This window comes from Chiloscyllium plagiosum, unplaced genomic scaffold, assembly GCF_037043375.1.
Source record: "Chiloscyllium plagiosum isolate Xiang-an unplaced genomic scaffold, Cpla_swu_hap1 HiC_scaffold_22, whole genome shotgun sequence".
In the NCBI taxonomy this organism is placed as follows: Eukaryota; Metazoa; Chordata; class Chondrichthyes; order Orectolobiformes; family Hemiscylliidae; genus Chiloscyllium; species Chiloscyllium plagiosum.
Window position 1 is genome coordinate 46,817,469 of NW_028270160.1, and position 20,098 is coordinate 46,837,566.

The 20,098-nt window shown below is 37.8% G+C and overlaps 1 protein-coding gene across 1 annotated transcript in view; it reads right to left on the minus strand.

The window, feature by feature from the left end:
- Window positions 1-1,232: 1,232 nt before the first annotated feature.
- Window positions 1,233-20,098, minus strand: part of tbc1d12b (TBC1 domain family, member 12b) — a 94,691-nt gene continuing 75,825 nt past the window's right edge. The window contains exons 4-13 of the mRNA XM_043712454.2: window positions 16,738-16,820; window positions 16,147-16,264; window positions 15,956-16,062; window positions 13,619-13,699; window positions 11,932-12,026; window positions 11,229-11,300; window positions 8,915-9,043; window positions 7,317-7,426; window positions 6,791-7,049; window positions 1,233-3,052 (exon numbers count right to left, since the gene is read on the minus strand). Coding sequence (XP_043568389.2) covers window positions 2,984-3,052; window positions 6,791-7,049; window positions 7,317-7,426; window positions 8,915-9,043; window positions 11,229-11,300; window positions 11,932-12,026; window positions 13,619-13,699; window positions 15,956-16,062; window positions 16,147-16,264; window positions 16,738-16,820 — 1,123 coding nt within the window. The 3' untranslated portion in view covers window positions 1,233-2,983. The remainder of the gene's footprint in view (window positions 3,053-6,790; window positions 7,050-7,316; window positions 7,427-8,914; window positions 9,044-11,228; window positions 11,301-11,931; window positions 12,027-13,618; window positions 13,700-15,955; window positions 16,063-16,146; window positions 16,265-16,737; window positions 16,821-20,098) is intronic.

The window sequence follows — 20,098 nt, forward strand, 5'->3', positions numbered from 1 at the left end:
TTTAATAGGGAACACATTGGAGTTGAGAGTAAAGTAAGGTTGGAACTGGGTGATTATTTGTAAGTTGAAGAGTCAAGTAATTTGTCAAGAAAGGGGATTGACATATCAAATTTGAAGACAAGAATTTTGCTGAGCAAGTAACTAAATGGAGGCGATGTGAATAGAGAATTAAAGATTAGACAGTTGCGATTTTGAAATGGACATGGCAAAAAAAGAGTTGACAGAGAGAAAGATTGGAGAAGTGATCTGGGTGCAATCGTCCTTACCTTAATTTTTATTTTTGATTTGGAAGAATCGTGTCAACAGATAGTTTGCTGCAACTGTCATCCTGTGGAAGAAGTGTTGTCAACAAAAAGATGATCAGTGACTGCAGTAATAATTTATATCTTGGCCTAATGGCCTAATGTCTGCATGGCGTTTGCATGTTCTCCACATGCCTACATAGATTTCTGCCAGGTGCTCTAGTTTCCTTTTACAGTCCAAGAGATGTGCAGGTGAGATAGATCAGTCGTTAAATTGTCCTGTAGTGACCAGGGATGTGGAGGCTCATATTAGCCATAATAAAAACAGGGTTATGGGATAGGGTAAGGAGCTGGGTTTGGTGGGATGCTTTTTGGAGGGTCGGTGCAGACTCGCTAGACTGAAAAGGTATCTTTCCACACGAGATTTCATGATTCTAGTCTGGTTTGACTTTCTAAGTCGACACAGGACTGATTGGCACAAAGCTCAGTTGGCTGGACGGTTGGTTTGCAAAGCAGAATGGACAACAGCTGGTGTTCAATTCCCCGCTGGTTGAGGTTACCATGATAATCCAGACTTCCCAACCTTAGCCGAGGTGTGAACACCCTCAGGTTAAACCACCACTTCTCTCAGAATGCAGCTGTATGACACTCTGGGTCTACAGTGATGTAATATTCCAGACTTCTATGTGACCTTAAAAAAAACAAAATTGATGACAACTTTTCAAAAAAAATTATTTCTCAGGAACTCATTTTGAACAGTTAGCCACAAGATGCTAAATGTCCTAATGGAGATCAAGTTTTGGAGACCAGACTGAAAATAATGTGAAGTGTTGTGAATGCTAGATATTTGAAACAAACAAAAAATGCTGCAAAAACTGAAGTCAAGCAACATCTGTGGAAAGAAAAACAGTAACATTTCAGGTTGATGACCCATCAAAATGGCGTTAGTTATGCGAAAATTATGTAAAACTGAAAAAGCACACATTTGAAGGCACTTGACTTCATACTTTATTTACATCTGAAACTGGGATCTAGTGGTATTAGGCTGTGGACTGTTTCCTTCTATTTACAATTAGTTTTCATATACATTACATCTGTAGTCAGTATGAAAATCTGTACAATAGAAAGCAAAATAAGAATTTCATTTAACTGAAAGGATATATAAATAAAAAATGTATAATTCAAAATATTTTGCACTCAATCTGTAGTACACTATTTACGTAACATGCCATTTCCTTTAAGAAACTTTAAAACAAATTAGAAGGTAAAAATTCCTACACAATTCATATTTATACTCCAATAAGATGAATTCTACAGGGACTGTTTATTTAAAGAATACAAGAAAATAAAGTACAAAGTCTTTCAAATAAAAAAAACAGAAGTGTAAGAAAGTATACTTTGTAATTTGCACACAAAACAAATATTAAATTTACACAAATATGTCACCAAATTCATTGCAGAAATTACAAGTCAGGTTAGAAAAAAGCCTGATAATTAGCCCTCTACCCTTTTGTGATTACTGACAAATAATCTCACTTTCTTTCCCCCCCATTGTGAGCAGACAAGAGATCTGAGCAATGTTTACATTGCTACAGCTTGTAGCTGTCAGCAGTTTTCATCACCTGATTTGAAATAAAAGTTACTGAATGTTATCATGGTTACATTCCAAGACGTGTGCAAAGCACTATACCATTTTGGAGCTTTTTTTATATATTGCACATCATAAAACATACACAGTTATGAAAGTCAAGCCCACAGCACCTGTCTGAGGACAATCATAAAGCCTTCATCAGCTGAGAGATACTGACTTTTAACTGTCATAGTACAATATTTAGAAGTTTAATTTTGACATTCTACCATCTGTTTGTTGACCACCTTGCAGGCCTGGAAATGATACAACATCCCTAGTTCCATTGTTGAAAGCACCAGAAAAGCAGCTAATTACTGAAACAAAGGTCAATAAAAATATTCATAGTACAATTCAGTAGTTGAATAGAAAATGCCACAGTTCAGTAATTGAATATAAAAGATCTTTCTCAGGTTTACAAGAAACAGAAAATGCTTGAAAATATTAAAGAGGACGCTGTGAAATATTTCAACCCCAAGAACTTGAAGGCTGCTTACAAAACTTGTGGTTCTGTAAAGTAGGACATTACTGCTTTTGATGTTCTCTCAGCTTTGTCCTTTTACTTCAAAATCTTAGAAAGTAAAATAACCACATTAAAGAATAAAAACCAGCTACTTCCCAAATAAGACTATCACTAAAACGCTACACACAATGGAGGAAAAAACAATTCAAAATCCATTTGGTCCATATTAGGTAGTTTCTGGGAATCGGCTGGCTTCGGAGGTACTTTGTGTACCATAAACACGGTACAGCAAGGTGATTGGTCTCTTAAGTGCTCAGAAATATTACTATCAGTTTTCAATCTGCTAAATGAATTACTTTGCACAGGACTCAATTTTTCCTTTAATACTGACACTAGTGTAAACATTTCATTTTGTTGGACATAAGCCACGAAAGGATCAACTGCACCATAATACTTTTCCCATCAACAGGGATAAGATAGACAGATCTTTGGGTCATTCGCAGTCCAACAATATTCAGTCCTTTACCTCCAACAGACATCCACTTTAAAGGAGATGCACTGAAGAAATTTCCATAAAGTATTGCTACACCATTAACTCCAACAAATTCCAGCTCATTTGATGTTGGGGCAGTCAATGTTCACGAAGGAATATTAACTTTTCAAGGCAGGACAGTGATTTTTCTCAACTTCCTTATTTTCCTTCATCAGTGAAGCAAACACCTGTGGATTATAAAAGAAAAAATGAGACTTTGTTCACAAATGACCCAACTCCCTCAATCTGATATTCAAATTAATCTGAAGACAGGTTCACTGCAGTATTAATAGCATCAGTAATAATGAAGGACTCAAAACAGAAGGTAAAACTTTTTCTACAATCCAAATTCAGCAAACTCAAACAAAATTGTGAACTTAATGAGAAACATATACCAATGCTAGAAACTACCCTAGATGCATTATGTACAGCTACAACACCTTCACCAGATTAGCACAAGAGTTGTTACTGCTTAATCCATTACTAATGATTGCATTTCAAAACTTTGCATCACCCCAAACCTTAGTCAGCAGAGCTTCATATATCTTTTCCCCCTTGTGGCTTTAAACTCTCCCATGACTACAGGAGGATAACTGAAATGCAGATTTCCTAGAGGTGCTCTCCCTTTGGCTTTTGGAATGTTCTTTCACTTGCATCATGAGCAAAAATAATTTCTAATTTTCAAGTTGGTATTCCAGGACTAACCGAGACAGGATTATTTGTGCTTTCAGCAGCCAGAGTCAAATGCAAGACCATTTTCCTCACCAAATTTGTTTTTGACTTTACATTATAGTTGAAGTAAAAACAATTGTTCTGATTCATCCTGACCAACCACAATCTAATTTCTTTGATGGGAGGTGTTGATAAAAGTTTTGTTTACAAATTAAACACTCACTGATACCAATAAATTTCCAGTTAAACAATATTTTACGTTATAAAATTATCTTTATCCACAACCAGTACTGTTAGAACAAAAAGTATTGAATATAACGGTTTTCTGAAAGGAAAACAAAATAAAATGCATAAAACACAGATCAGGCATCAATAGAAGGAGAATCTGAATTAATACCTTTGAATAATGCTCTTAGAACAGAACTGGATGATGAAATGCATAGCTTCCAAGTCCATACTTTTTCCATCACCAAGATGTACACCACATTGTAATATCCTTCTTTGCCTCTGTTAGGCAAATTGAAATACTGCTGAAACTTTCACCCATGCTCTTATTACTTCCAGACTTAACTATATTGCACTCCTGACTATCAACCCATCTTTCAACATCCATAAAAATTGGGCTCATCCAAAACTCTGGAAGCCATATCTTCATCTGCATTCAGCATCCATGACCCACCGATGTTTCAATTTTATTATTAGTGCTTAGAATCGCCTATGACCTGGTGTCTATCCCCAAGTCTACAGCTAAGAACTCTGCATTCTTTCAACTCTAGTCCCTTATCCACAAAAGTGGTCTTTCAGCCACTATTGGTGAACATGCTTTCCAGCTGTCCTGCACTCTTATGGACCAGACCAAATCCCCTCAACATATGAAAACAGCCTAGAACCTAACTTATTATGCAAAAATAAGTGTAAGGCATTCTGAAATTCAACTGGTCAAACTGAAACAAAACATATTTTAATTATAGCGTATGAATAAAGAAAGATAAAATAAAATAATTGGTCTGATTATTTAACGTTTTGACTGTAACAATGTATATATGAACTACTAATTAACTGTTTCAATATAGTAACATCCCATAACACATCCTTGGCAAAGGCAAAGTCAGTAAAATAGATTGTGTAACTTGCAACTCTAGCAGCAGGAGGACCCTACTTTTAGCTCTAAGGGGAGGGAGGAATAGGAGCTTCTTCATCTAGCTTCCCAACATCAACTGCGACTGAAGGCTAAAACTAAAAACAAACCTGCTCTCATGGGAGTTTGACTCCACCTATTCAGGCTAGTTCTACTGTTCCAACATTTGTTTAAAAACTCAAGGCCTCACAAGCTGTTTACTTTATGACTGAAGCAGACTGGTCATCACCTCTCTCAACCATTCTTCATATCAAAAGAGGACAAAATACTTCTCTTAAGCCATAGTATTGTCACAACTAAGCTCTGGAATTTCAACTGAGAAATTCTAAGCTCCTCTCCCCTCCTTGACAACACCTCATAGGAACCATTTCTTTGACTATGCTCTGGTTACTTATCCTAATATCTCCTTTATTTGGACTGAAGTCTGGTATTGAACATGTTATGAAACACGTGAACCTCACAAATAGGAGTAGGATTAGGCATTTAACTTGTTCCTGCAGTCAAAAAGATTTGACTGATCTGATGTGACCTTAACTCCATTGTCAATCAAAATGTCTATTAAACTCAGCCTTGAAATATATACCATTACCCAAAGTTTGAGAGAAGATTTGTAGCTCAGGTGCTCGTTGTCATGGTTCTGTTCGCCGAGCTGGAAATTTGTGTTGCAGACGTTTCGTCCCCTGTCTAGGTGATATCCTCAGTGCTTGGGAGCCTCCTGTGAAGCGCTTCTGTGATGTTTCCTCCGGCATTTATAGTGATTTGTATCTGCCGCTTCCGGTTGTCAGTTCCAGCTGTCCGTTGCAGTGGTCGGTATATTGGGTCCAGGTCGATGTGCTTATTGATTGAATCTGTGGATGAATGCCATGCCTCTAGGAATTCCCTGGTTGTTCTCCGTTTGGCTTGTCCTATAATAGTAGTGTTGTCCCAGTCGAACTCATGTTGCTTGTCATCTGAGTGTGTGGCTAAGGATAGCTGGTCGTGTCGTTTCGTGATTAGTTGGTGTTCATGGATGCGGATCGTTAGCTGTCTTCCTGTTTGTCCTATGTAGTGTTTTGTGCAGTCCTTGCATGGGATTTTGTACACTACATTGGTTTTGCTCATGCTGGGTTTCGGGTCCTTCGTCCTGGTGAGTTGTCGTCTGAGAGTGGCTGTTGGTTTGTGTGCTGTTATGAGTCCTAGCGGTCGCAGTAGTTTGGCTGTCAGTTCGGAAATGCTCTTGATGTATGGTAGTGTGGCTAGTCCTTTGGGTTGCGTCATGAACTACGAAAGCAACCACCTCAACACACACAAAAGTAGTTGCATCAAGACACTATTCAAAAAGGGCCTCAACACACTGCAGTACACCAGAACTGCAAAAAGAGGAAGAAGAACACCTATACAATGTATTCGCCAAAAATGGATACCCAAGCAATTTCATCATCAGATGCCTAAGGGAAAGACAATGGAACGAGGACATGAGGAAAAGAGGACATCCTCTTTTCGTTTACCCTTAAAATCTTATATTTCAATAAGGTCACCTCTCATTCTTCTCAACTCCAGTGAATGGCCTACCCATGCTATTTTTCACAAAACCAAATATTCAGTTTGGAGCCTTGGTCACCTTGCAACCAAGTATGCTAATGCTACCATATCCACTTATTTCTATTTATGGCAATTAACTTATCATATAACAAATGAAATTTAATCACCTTCTTCAATCAATTGAACAGAAGTAAAAAGGAGTCTAAACAATATCAAAAGATAAAATAAATATTATAGGTAACAAAGCCTTAAGGAGCATAAAAGTGATCGAAGTTGTCCCACTAATATTCATCACAAGTGAAGCAAGAACAAAATAGATGTCACTACAAATAAAATCTTTGGTGTCTGATCCATAGGGAACACTAATTTATATTTCAAAGGAGAAACAACTCTTGTGCTCAAGTATATGTAAATTAATTGTTCAAGCTTCACTCTTGTAGTTTGTTATAAGTGACTTAATTGGTGAGACATAAAGCCTGTGTTGCTGTTAACTGTAGGCCTTTACATTTCAAACATTTTCCACATTAATAATGCATTCTATGCCAGTAATAGTTTTAAACTTAATATTCTATTCCTTAACTATGCATTTCCTCACCTGTGTCCATTTTTTGTTGCTGCTGTGCATTTGAACAGTAGTGATGCAAGCAAAAAGTTTTTCTGATGTGATGTCTTCAGGCAGTTTGGTAAGGAATTGAGCTATATGAATAAAGTCCATTTGCACTAAAATGTCCTCATACAATTTGAGGATGCCTAATGCTGTCCGAAAAAGAAACTCTTCTCCATCTCGGCAAAATACATCCCAGACTCGACAAGCTAGATCCAGAGGCAGTGACTTACTATATAGTGTAAATATCCTACAATTTAAAGAGGACAATAATCGAAATGAATACAATGGCTGTAGTCACAATTCTTAAATGTATAATGAGACTTCTTTTATGCATTTCAAATTGTGTACACATTCATGTAAGAAATGAAATTTAACTTGTCAGATTCACTCAACTATTTTAAAGGGTTAAACTCTTACACTGGAAATCTATTTGTTAGCATATTTACTACACCCTAACTCTTAACTGCATTATTACTGGAAATTTAAAATGCAAAGATATGAACATTGCACTTACCAGTCTATAAGGTAGATATCTGGAGTCAAATTATTTTTCATGAAATGTGAAAAGAGTTTTGGAAGATTTTCTTCAAAAAACACTTCAAATGATGCAAAATATTTCAGCATCTGAGAAGAGTATTTTTAAAAAATATTTAAGTTATTGACACATTTTTAAAACATCTTTCAAACAATTTTATAATTTGCCATAATAAACAAGCTTTTGAAAATGATCTCTCTCAAAGAGAATAACTCAGTTAGCTTGCATTAAGCAAAGTCTGAATATTTCTCTGTATTTCGCTTTTAACTACAATTATATTAAGATTGGGATGATTCCAACAAGACTGATATTAGAAAACATACATAAGAATACTGGCTACTAGGTTCATCGTGAAGATGAATTCATCTAAGCAGTTACCGTATGACATATTGAAACCCCAGTGGGCAGTCCATTTCATTAAGTGAACAGATTTCACACTGGAAAAGAATAGCAGCATGATTCAGTTACAAATGTTCCCTGGAATATAACTTCGATTTTTTCCTCCAGTTTTTCTCCTCCTGCCAAGGAAAATGCTCACCCTCTGATGTATCTGTATGAAAGTGTTGCCCTGCCCAATTTGTATTGGAACATACACAAGTATGTCATGTTATTTGACTTGTTGGAAGGATTATAGTCAAATCCACTATAATCTCACTTGAAGCACAAAGTCAAATTCCAAGGGGAGACCAAGAAATAGCAAAAGAAAAACAGATCGACTCCCACTTGCCCAGGGTTGAAGGTCATTACACAGCCCTCATTTTTGTAGTAGTTTAACAGCTGCTAACAAAGATGAACCAAGGAATTAGGTGAGAGTTTACAGATTCTAATGGGTCATTACTATAACGTGTCATGCTTACTTACTAGTCCTCAAGGAGATCATATTCCTTCAGGGTGAAGATTATTTCCTCACATTTTTTAATTAGCGTTTGCTGCAATCAATATCAACCTATCCTCCACATAATAGCTGGTATTTCTTTTTAAAAAGGAAGATGGTGAATACATTAATATTTGAGTGATGTTCAACACATGTGTTATGGAATAGATGATGTGTTTGTAGGTGGATTTTTCCAGGCCATGCGTCCTCAATCATGTCAGTGGGATTAAGTAGCAAGATGATTTACATTCCTTTTCCCTCATGGAGGGAGCAGGAGCAGAAAAATAAATGCACAATTTTTTGACTCAGAGGAGTGAGCGCTTGTTTTTTTTAAACAGGCAATTCTTTTTGAAGTACTGTATTATACTAAATTCGTCTGAATCACAAACTAATGCTGTCTGATTTCTCTGGACTCGCACACCGACTATTTTAAGATATTTCCTGTATCGGTGAAATAGACAAACAGGAGTGTAAACTTTTCACGGAAGGAATAGGCACTAATGCATAATTTGCCATTTAAACTTAGCCAAATATATATCCGACTATTAAGATTTATGGCTTAAACAGTCATTTTTCCTACAGTATATTGTGAAACAAACCTAATTCTATTGTCAGTAGCTCCACTGATTTTAGGTGGCATTAGCCCTCCCACATACAATAGAAACAACATATTCCAAATATCTGCACTGTACAATAACTTTACCATGCTATGATCCACACGGAAAAATGCCAGCTGACAAGGTTTGTTTAATAGGTTGGCAAAGGCTATAAATGCATCTGCTTCTTCCAAATTGAGGATGAGCACTGCAGCAACGAAAGACATTCCTTGGACCTGCAGGAAATGGCATGGTTATAATTAATTGATTTGTTCAAATGAAATTATGATCTGGCTGAATAGTGCTGAATCCAAGCATGCAGAATTTCATCCACAGTCACCACGTCCTTTTTATAGGTTTTATAACCTGCATTGCCCCTTTAACTTTTTTTCAAAATCTGTTCCAGCAACAGGGAGCCAAGAATCTGTTTTCTTTAACCTTTGGGAAACACAACTAGAGTAATAGATTGGAGGGCGGTAATTATCTTTCATGATCACAGAATATTTCAGCTCCTTTGAGACTTAAAAGGGTTCAGAAAAGATTTACAAGGATTGGAGGGTTGGAAGATTTGAGCTACAGGGTGAGGCTAAATAGGCTGAGGCGGTTTTCTCTGGAGTGTCTGAGGCAGAGGGGTGACCTCATGTAGGTTTTTTTTAAGATTACTTAGATTACTTACTTACTGTGTGGAAACAGGCCCTTCGGCCCAACAAGTCCACACCGACCCGCCGAAGCGCAACCCACCCATATCCCCACATTTACCCCTTACCTAACACTAGGGGCAATTTAGCATGGCCAATTCACCTGACCTGCACATCTTTGGACTGTGGGAGGAAACCGAAGCACCCGGAGGAAACCCACGCAGACACGGGGAGAATGTGCAAACTCCACACAGTCAGTCGCCTGAGGTGGGAATTGAACCCGGGTCTCTGGCGCCGTGAGGCAGCAGTGCTAACCACTGTGCCACCGTGCCACCCTAAAGTAAAGTTTATAAAGTAATGAGGAGCATGGATAGGATAAATAGACAAAGTCTCTTTTCCCTGGGGAAGGGGAGTCCAGAACTAGAGGGCAAATGTTTAGAGTGAGAGGGGCAGGATCTAAAAAGAATCTAAGCGGCAACTTTTTGACGTGGAGGGTGGTGTGTGTATGGAATGAGCTGCCAAAGGAAGTGGAGGAGGTTGGTACAATTGCAACATTTAAAAGGCATCTGGATAGGCATATGAATAGGAAGGGTTTAGGACCAAGTGCTGGCAAATGAGTCTAGATTATGTTGGGATATCTGGTCAGCATGGACGAGTTGGAGCGAAGGGTCTGTTTCCGTGCTGTGCATCTTGATGACTCTGACTATATTGACTATTACAAAGCTACGTCCAGGGTCAGACAAGTTTAACAAATGCTTTAATGGCAAATCTTGGTTTATTTGGAAATTTAGATGCAACTGACCTGAAGAAATAAAATTAAAAACTGAATACTTCACCTGCACCTAAAGATAGTCTGGAGTGCTGTTGCTTTCTTACTGAAATTGTTGCTTGAAGTGCTACTTATTTTCATTCAAAATGAATCAGTTTTTTGACTTATCAACAGGTTAGTTTCATAATAATGTTCTTCAAGATATGGCAAGGTGACAACTATATAGTTACACTATTACACTGGCAACTTAAACATGGTGAGTTTGTGTCCAACTCGAAATGATCAAACGCTATTCAATAATCATGGTGATTTGTGGATTAGCACTGGAAACAATTCACCAAAACAAAAGATAGATTAATGTAATGTTCTTTAGAGAAGGAACCTACATTTCCAGGATAAGCCTACACACGATTCCAGTCCTATATTATTACAAAAGCTCAATGCTCTCAGGATAGAAAGTAACTATCAGCCATTTCCCCCCCACCCCAAAAATAAAGTTTTGCACTTTAAAACATTAAAAGAATTCATTCAAGTTTATAATATCTACTTTCCACGTCAAGAGGTAAGTATTGATAGAATCCCTTTGTAAAAATATTATACAAGCAGATGAGTCGACTTCAGACTACAAGGTTAGTTTATAAAGCAGCAGACCGGGACCACATACAGCAGGTAGCTAGTGCCTCTGTACACAAGGCAGGGTAAACAATAAATCTCTAACTTGTGTACTGGCAGGATTCTAAACTTAAGATAAATCATGGAGGCATTACAAAACCCATGGAACTATAAAGGATGTGGACAATAGACCAAAAATATCAAAATTTTTGCACTATTTCTGAATTTCAATCCTGTAAAAGCTGCTTTACAAGTATCACCTTCATGCCTGCATTTGGCCTCAAAATATAAAATATATGCATACCAATATAAGTGGTTCCCTAAAACAATTCTAGCAAATAGGAACACTACTTGTAAAATTTTGTTTGCAAATTACTTAATCATGAAAGATTAAGGACTTACATATCCCACATCAGGCCTGTAGCAGGTATATGCTCCAAGGACACTATGCAAAAGATCGTGATATGGTCCACCCTTTGAATACAATACAGGAGGGCATTCAAGTCTTAACAACATAAATTACAGAAAAATACACATTTTTCATTGTAATATTTCCCCACCTGCCCTCCCTGAAACTGACTGATACTACATTTCCTAATGGTTGATTCAAACCACGATCACAGAATTAAATTTCTTCCAGTAACCTCATCTGTGTCCTATTCATCTGCAGGCATTGACACCGCCAAACTAACTGCAAGGAATTTGCAGAAAGAGAAAGAATACATTGAACAATTCATGTACTGCTCTTCCATTCTTCCTCCTCCACTCCCTCACCTTTCTGCTTTACCTGAAAGGTAGTCAATTATTTATGTACAGATCTACAAGAAACTGAGTGGTATTTTGTTATAATGTTAAAAGAAAATCCAGTCAACTTGGTCTTTTGGAAGCTACAAATATGTAAGGCTTAGTTTAAAATATTTTAACCTAACAAGAATAACGTACAGCTTAGAAAGCAAACAAAAAGGTGAGTAGGCCTGGATGGTTATTTTGACAAAAATTCTGGCAACAATTTGAAGGGCCAAATGGTCTTTTTCTGTGTTACAACAGCCATGATTAAAACTTTGACTGCTCTTTTGATTTGTGAATACTTAGTATAATTACAAACCTTTTGGAAAATGTAGAGTGAAGGGAATGTACGGGATATATCCAGCTTTATCAGTTCAAGACTGGCCTCTCGATCAGCCCTTGATGCTCCAGATTCTGGAAACCAACAGAAACAAATCATTTCTGAAAGGTGCAATGTCAACTGAAGTTTACATTGTCTTAACTGACAAGAGAATTGAGTTTTTTGTGATGGTCTTTTTCCAAATGAACTTTGAAAATGCCTTGATTGAGTACTTGCACAATACAAACTAAATATGCACAATTTCCCAGGTGTATGAATTACCTTCTCATACTTATGGCAACAATGCTGAACAAAATGTTTACTAAGGTTACAGCTTTATGTTGACTTAGTGAGATTTCTCGTAGTTCCAGCATCTGCCATTTGGAAACAAATGCTTGGACTGCAACATTAACAATTCTCTCAAATAGCAGGAAGAAAACAATAAAAAATAAAAATCGCACATGCTCCAGCCTACACTGATAGCAAACTTCAAATATAAAGGCCCAAATGCTGTACTTAATTTTGCAGACTAAAAAGCAAGTTCATTGCTGACATTCAAGTTGGTCATTCACTAAGGTTTCAGGTGTCAAGGAGTGAGAAGTAGTTATTCTTGTAGGGCAGTATCTTAGCCATCATTAGTGCCCAAGTCACTCCAGGGATTGGATAAATTCTCCAGCCTTAGGTAATTTCAGTCTCCTTTTTAGACAGCTGGTGGTTGTAGCACCCATTTGAAATTACGATATGGTTCTGGGTCCCCTGCATTACACTGAATCATGAGGCTAAGTGATTAATCCACAGCTTTCAAAATAGGATCTTGAGTCTTTACTCCGACGATTTCCCATTTTCTCCACTGCAACCTTGGAAGTTGCGAGTAAAATCACAATAGCCTCTATTCCATCCGAGGTTCTAAGGCAAATGGTAGAATATCAGGAGCATCATCGATATTCAAATACAAATTGCTTGGGCCTGGTAATATTCTGATTATTGCTGCTTTTCTTGCAATGGTTTGAGAGATATGGAAGGGCATGGAGCCATATTGTCTGTGTTAGTTTCAGTACATCTAATGAGGAATCTCCAAGTGTTCAGTTACCTATCAGCAAGATTTGTGCACATAATTCCTGACTATGCTGTACTGAACTACTATTAATTGTAACTGGTCATGCAGAGATTTCAGCTGTTACTTTTGAAGTGCTCAAGGTTCATTAATTTTCTAAAAATTACACAAGCTTTTCATCATTAACCTTAAATTTGTTTTACTTAAGTTAAAGCTAAATGAAACACTTTATAAAATAAAACTGTATTTTGCACTGTTTTAACCATATTGATGACACCTCATGCTTATTCTGAATTGAAAAATATTTCAGTGAAAGCTGATAGCCCGAACAGGATTCAAGCATGTATAATATAACCATTTTCAATTGAATATAAAAGTGGATTAGTCTGACTTGGTCACCAGAGCAGAAATAAGAGGTCAATAGTAGCAGATTCAAAGGTCTAATAAAGCAAGAAAACAAAATGCTCAGCATTTGAGGAGCAAACCACAAATCATAAACGTCACTGCTGCTGTACGCAGCTTAGGGTGATCTATAAATAATGAAAGGAGACAACAGCAAAGAGGACTATTTTGCTACTCTAAATTGACAATTTGTTAATTTATTTCTAAGAGATACTTCAGGAGTTAACTTACCTTCAGTTTCATTCTCTGATCCGACATCATTGAAGTTTTTCCAACGTTCCTTCGCTCTAGACAGGAAGATTTCATAAAGCTCTATGAAATGGAAACACACTATAAACAATTAAGGCCAATTTTTAACAAGTTAATTTCTACACCTTTGGGACTGAGTCAACCATATCCAGGGCACCAGACAAAACCATTTTAAAAACCGTTTCTACAGGCAGGGTGTGACACTGTGGTTCAGTGCTGGCCCCTTTTGGAAGCCATGCTGTCCTATTTACTTTCTTCTCAGCAGAATTATTGAATTCAAGAGCTAGTCGCATGAGGGAACGTGGATACAAAACAAAATTTGTGCTTTTCTATTTGCCGCTTCAGTGAAAAACTCGAATATTGTGAAGATAAAAAATAACACCACCAGGTTATAGACCAACGGATTTAATTGGAAGCACACTAGCTTTCAGAGCGCTGCTCCTTCATCAGGTGAATCACCTGAAGGAGCAGCGTGCTGAAAGCTAGTGTGCTTCCAATTAAACCTGTTGGACAATAACCTGGTGATGAGATTTTTTTTTTTTAAACTTTGTACACCCCAGCCCAACACCGGCATCTCCAAATCATGAATATTGTGAAGGAAGTGCTAAATTATTTCCAAATCTGGTTGTTCGAAAGAACTTCATTCCCTTAACACAGGGATAACTAGTGGTACTTAGAAATAAGCTAAAATTAGATTTAGTATAGCTGGGATAATTTATCTAACAATCCAGAAATTATGTCGCTACATAGTAGCTCAGTGGTTGGCAATGCTGCTTCACAGCGTCTGGGACGAGGGTTCAATTCCACTCCCTGGCAATTGTCTGCGTATTTGCACATTCTCCCACGTCTGAGAGAGTTTCCTCTGGGTGCTCTGGTTTCCTCACAGTTCAAAGATGTGCAGGTTAGATGGATTGGCCATGCTAAATTGCCCCGTAGTGTCCAGGGATGTGCAGGCTAGATGGATTAGCCACAGTGCTGGTTTAGGTGGAATGCTCTTTGGAGGGTCGGAGCAGATTCTGTGGACCGCACTATAGGGATTCTATGATATTGTTGTGGTTCTGTTTGCCGAGCTGGAAGTTTTTGTTGCAAACGTTTCGTCCCCTGGCTAGGCGACATCATCAGTGCTTGGGAGCCTCCTGCGAAGCGCTTCTTTGATGTTTCCTCCGGTGTTTATAGTGGTCTGTCTCTGCCGCTTCCGGTTGTCAGTTTCAGCTGTCCGCTGTAGTGGTTGGTATATTGGGTCCAGGTCGATGTGTTTGTTGATGGAGTTTGTGGATGAATGCCATGCCTCTAGGAATTCCCTGGCTGTTCTCTGTCTGGCTTGCCCTATGATAGTAGTGTTGTCCCAGTCGAATTCATGTTGCTTGTTGTCTGCGTGTGTGGCTACTAAGGATAGCTGGTCGTGTCGTTTCGTGGCTAGTTGATGCAGACAAGCAACATGAATTCGACTGGGACAACACTACTATCATAGGGCAAGCCAGACAGAGAACAGCCAGGGAATTCCTAGAGGCATGGCATTCATCCACAAACTCCATCAACAAACACATCGACCTGGACCCAATATACCAACCACTACAGCGGACAGCTGAAACTGACAACCGGAAGCGGCAGGGACAGACCACTATGAACACCGGAGGAAACATCAAAGAAGCGCTTCGCAGGAGGCTCCCAAGCACTGATGATGTCGCCTAGCCAGGGGACGAAACGTTTGCAACAAAAACTTCCAGCTCGGTGAACAGAACCACAACAACGAGCACCCGAGCTACAAATCTTCGCACAAACTTTGAAATCTATGATATGCTGCACAACAATATCCTGTAACACTAACATGACTGATATAACATTTACTCCATTTTCTTAAACACAATTACCTGCAAGTATAATGACATAACTAGCAACATCACAACACTGACCATTTATTTAATAATTGAATTAAATAAGATCAATGAATTCATAAGCTTGCATCTATGAATCAGAGGCATACAATTAGGTTGTAAGTTCAACCATAATCTGCAGTTATAGAGCAGCTCAGTTGGGATAGCAGTAGGATTATAATTGAGGTCAGATCTTGGATACTACTGGGGAAAACCATCAAGAGTTCCTTTTCCTGGTCTAACCTCTGATCTTTAGTGCACAGGAATCAAAGTCAATCACCTGTCTTTAAATCCACTAACCAGAGCCACTTAAGCACAAAATACTCAGATAATACAAGAGGGCTGTCAAAACAATACATTTGCTACACTGTGTTGAAAGTACAATATATTTCTTTTCTTTTTCAAGATGCAGAGTAATTATATAAAAGATTCAGAGTGTACATACCATGAGTTATATTCAGTTCATTACCAACAGCCAAACTCCATACTTTCCCTCGGACACTTGGTGGAATACCCTGCCACCATAATTCACGCACCTTCCGTGTATTTCGACTAAGTAGGAGAAACAAAAGGATATTAGACTTGCACAACTGTCACCATTAAAGAGGTATTGTTTTTAAATAAAAGCCTACTTACATGGTCTCCCAGTTGGGAAGAATATCTGTATTCCAAATAATCATAGCATGAGCAATGCTCTCTTCTTGTTTGAATCGTTCCTTCATAATTCTTTTCCTTCGTTGTGCTTCTTTAATTTCTGAATCAAATTAAAAATTCCCAAGAACATTGATTACTGTTCACAAGTGGCAAATAATTAGTGCAAAATTCTAGGTAGAATTCCTCCCTTGAAGGATTACAATTTGTTTTCAGAGCTGTAACTGTACATCATTGACCATCTGTGATGAAACTTGAAGCTATCCTGCAAAGACAGCTCTGTATGATTGTGCTTTCCAGTCACCATCTCTTTCAAGCCTCCCACTTCTATTCTCTCTCTACACAAGCACAGCAAGGTTGTTGCCTCCATGAGGCATAATGTGGTTAGGTTCAGGAACTGAATTTGCATTTTATTCTTCCAAGCTACTGACTATTGGCACCCTACAGTATTAAAAAGTATAAATAAGTTAACTCCGTAAATGATAGAATCATAAGATTCCTTTTGCATGATAGTGTTTAATTGTAGATATTGAATCTCAGTCTATTTCACATATCTCACTATATCATGCTCAGTACCTCGCTTCTTTGCCTCTGCCACCATCTCATCGTATTCTTGTCTGTGCCGCTGAGCCTCCTCTGCTGACTTTGCAGGTAAATGGCTGCAACAGAAATTTTTCTGATAAATATTGGAGGGACGTTTTAATATCAAACATTAGAACGAAAACTTGACTATGTGCAAACAGAGTAATTTCTCCATTCAAAATACATTCAGATTTCTATTAGCCAGTTATTTAAAACTTGCTCAGGATACGACATTTTTTAATTCAACACTGGCCTTGGCATCCAAAATCTGGCTTTGCCTCTACACGCTATAAGTTATGAAAGCATTTACTGGAACAGTACCTGTTTCAAACCCAGAACTTTATAAGGGAGGCAAAGTAATGTGTGCACTTCCACTACTATGTTACTGACATATTTTTGTTGTGGGTGGTGATGGTGGTGCAAAATGTTTTCCAAAGATTAATTTAAAAGATAGCACAATCCTTCATTTTCATCTTCTTTCACTTGGGACTTGAACTTGGATAGGGACTTAATGACACAAAGACTTCCCTTAATTTGTGAATTTTATCTCAAAGGTGAAATATTAGCAAACCCAGCAGAATAAATTTATCAAGTATTGAGATACACATGCTCGAATTGATTAAATTTATTTCTAAGATGCAATGGTTGCTGCTTTTATCACTAAGGAAAATTTATGGTCCTAAATTTCTAGAATTTATCAGTATTACATTAATAGTGGTGGTTATGGTTAGCATTAAGATGTCAACTAGTAAAACTGGCTTTAATCTCAAATCGACATGAATGGTTGCAATTTTTATTACTGTACTTTTACTTTTTTTTTATTAAAAGTAAATCCAAGAATTTATTGGCTAAGAACTTAGTTTAATAAATGGCTATTTTGAAACCATAATGTTTGTGTTATTTTCCAACATAATCTCTGATCCATCTAACTTATAATACTTAAACAGAAACAGACTTTTTGAAATGATACAAGTCATTTTCACCAAATGATTTCATTACAATGTGGACATTAACCCAAAGTCATTAAACATGAACATGACTCATTAAGAATTAATTTGATTATCAGACCAATCAGCATCAACCAACTTTCAGCCTTCAGACTGAATATACTAGTGCTTGGTGCATGATTGAAATGTACATGTATTTTCATTTAATACTTCAGTTTTCTGGTGTGGCCAAAGATTCCAGACTTCATGGTCACATAATAAGGATGTATTTGCATATGTCACATGTGCCTCCCTACGCCCTTGCTTCAATCTGAAAAACTGAGCTTTTGAAGTAGTGGTTAGGCACAATAGGAGGGTTACTTTAATACATCCTCAGCATAAAACTGCATTCATGTGTCATTCGGCTTGACAATCTCACTTGGGCACTATTTCAGTAAGTTGGATAACACCTCAAAACAATTTTGCTTCAATTCAACTTCATAAGAGTTCAGGGAAACAACACCAATCTCCCAGTAAGGCCATACTCTTACAGCTGACAATGGCAGGAATGGCAGATTTGGATTGGTTCAACTAACTGATTCTTTCCACTTGTTTTTTGTTTGAATCCCATTTTCTCTCATATGCTCATCCATTACCTGAAGGACATTTATATTGTTTTCTCCCCTGGCACTGTGACACACGTATTAACAAATATGATGAGAGATGCAAATAAACAGTAACCGATTGAGCTGCATTTTAAATTAGTATCTGAAACTCGCACCCCTTTGGAACAGGACTAATTTCCACAATATATAAAAGCTGCATACTGAATATTGGTGGTTTGATTAAATACTTTATTTATTTATTTATTCATACACACACACATACAGTTATGAACCAGGCCATACCCCTCAAAACATTTCAAGAAGGGAGCCTAGACCCTAATTTTGCTAGCTGTTTCAAGCAGGTGTAAAGTGGATATTCCAGGAGAGAATCAGCTGGTCAAACTACTTTGTTTCAAACAAAACAGAATTTATTTACAAGATTACTGAATGAAACACAAATAGAAAACAGAATACCAAATAACTTATCCTATCTGATAACCCAATAGACTATCCCAACTTAATGAGGCTATTGTGAATACTTCCAACAATCCCCATAAATACCCCTTGTCACAAAAGATAAAAATCAAACATAAGTTCTTACAGAATAGAAGTCAGGGAGAGTGTACCAGCCTGGATCTGCTTCTTTGAGTCCAGCAGCCTTCCTTTTACTGCTTAAAAAAGCCAGAGTAAAGCTGAGCTGGGAGAACAGGCCACTCCCCTTTCATTGCACAAGTCTTTTTTTAAAATTGTAAGTCTTCTGCCTGAGGCAGTCTCTTTTAGCTATTACCAAATTGGCCCTAAAACCCTTCACCTTAACACTTTTTGGAGTCCATGTCATTTACGGCCTTGAGGTTAAAAAAAAGCCAAGGACAGCATAGCCTTGTCAAAGGAGCAGCTTCATCACAATATACTTACATCAGGTTAATTTCCTAACTCCCATATTACAGTAAGCAAAATCTAAACAAACCCCTACAAATTAACATATCAGCATTTGGTTGGTGACTTAATATTTGAGCGGTTTCAGTTTCATTCAATTTTTCCCAATTTTGGCAGTTAACAGTTTAATCTGTTTGTTGCTGCTCCAAGATAAGCTTGATATCATTTGCAGAAAATACCATTGAGCTGCATACATATCAGGAGATTGGCTCAGGTCGGTAGCAATATTTTCCAGCCACTGCAGTTTTTGGTGGGATTTGGATTAGACTGGCAAGGCCATAATCTACTGCCCACCAGTGTGGGTTTAAGAGGTGGTGTGCATTCTTGAACAGTTGAATCTGTGGGGTAAATATTCTCTTACAGTGAGGGTAGGTGGAATATGAGAATTTTGATCAAGAACGAACAATATGGTTGTCAACTTACAGTCATAGAGACATACAGCAAGGAAATAGACCCTTCTGTCCAACTCATTCTTGCCAACCAGTTGTTCTAAATTAATCTAGTCCCATATCCCTTTAACCTTAATGTTGCATCATGGAAAAGCTGTGACCTTCAGTTAATTAATGACTGTCCTGTTGATTAGATATTCATCATATACTATATCCTTCATATCAATCACTATCAGGCAGCACCTGCAGATGGACGACAAACTGCCTGGAGAGATCAGCACAAACTCTTGGTAATGACTTTGGCCAGTAGCTTGGTTTTAGTGTTGATGGATAGAGGGGGCCAGGCCCAGCCGAGGGGGCCCGGGCCAGGCCCGGCCGAGAGTGCCCAAATCCTGTCAGTCCACCTTCCTTCCTTTATATGGAATTTACAGCACAAAAATAAGCTATTTAACCTAAGTAATCTGTAGTAACACTTCCCAAGATCCTCACACCCTGCTTC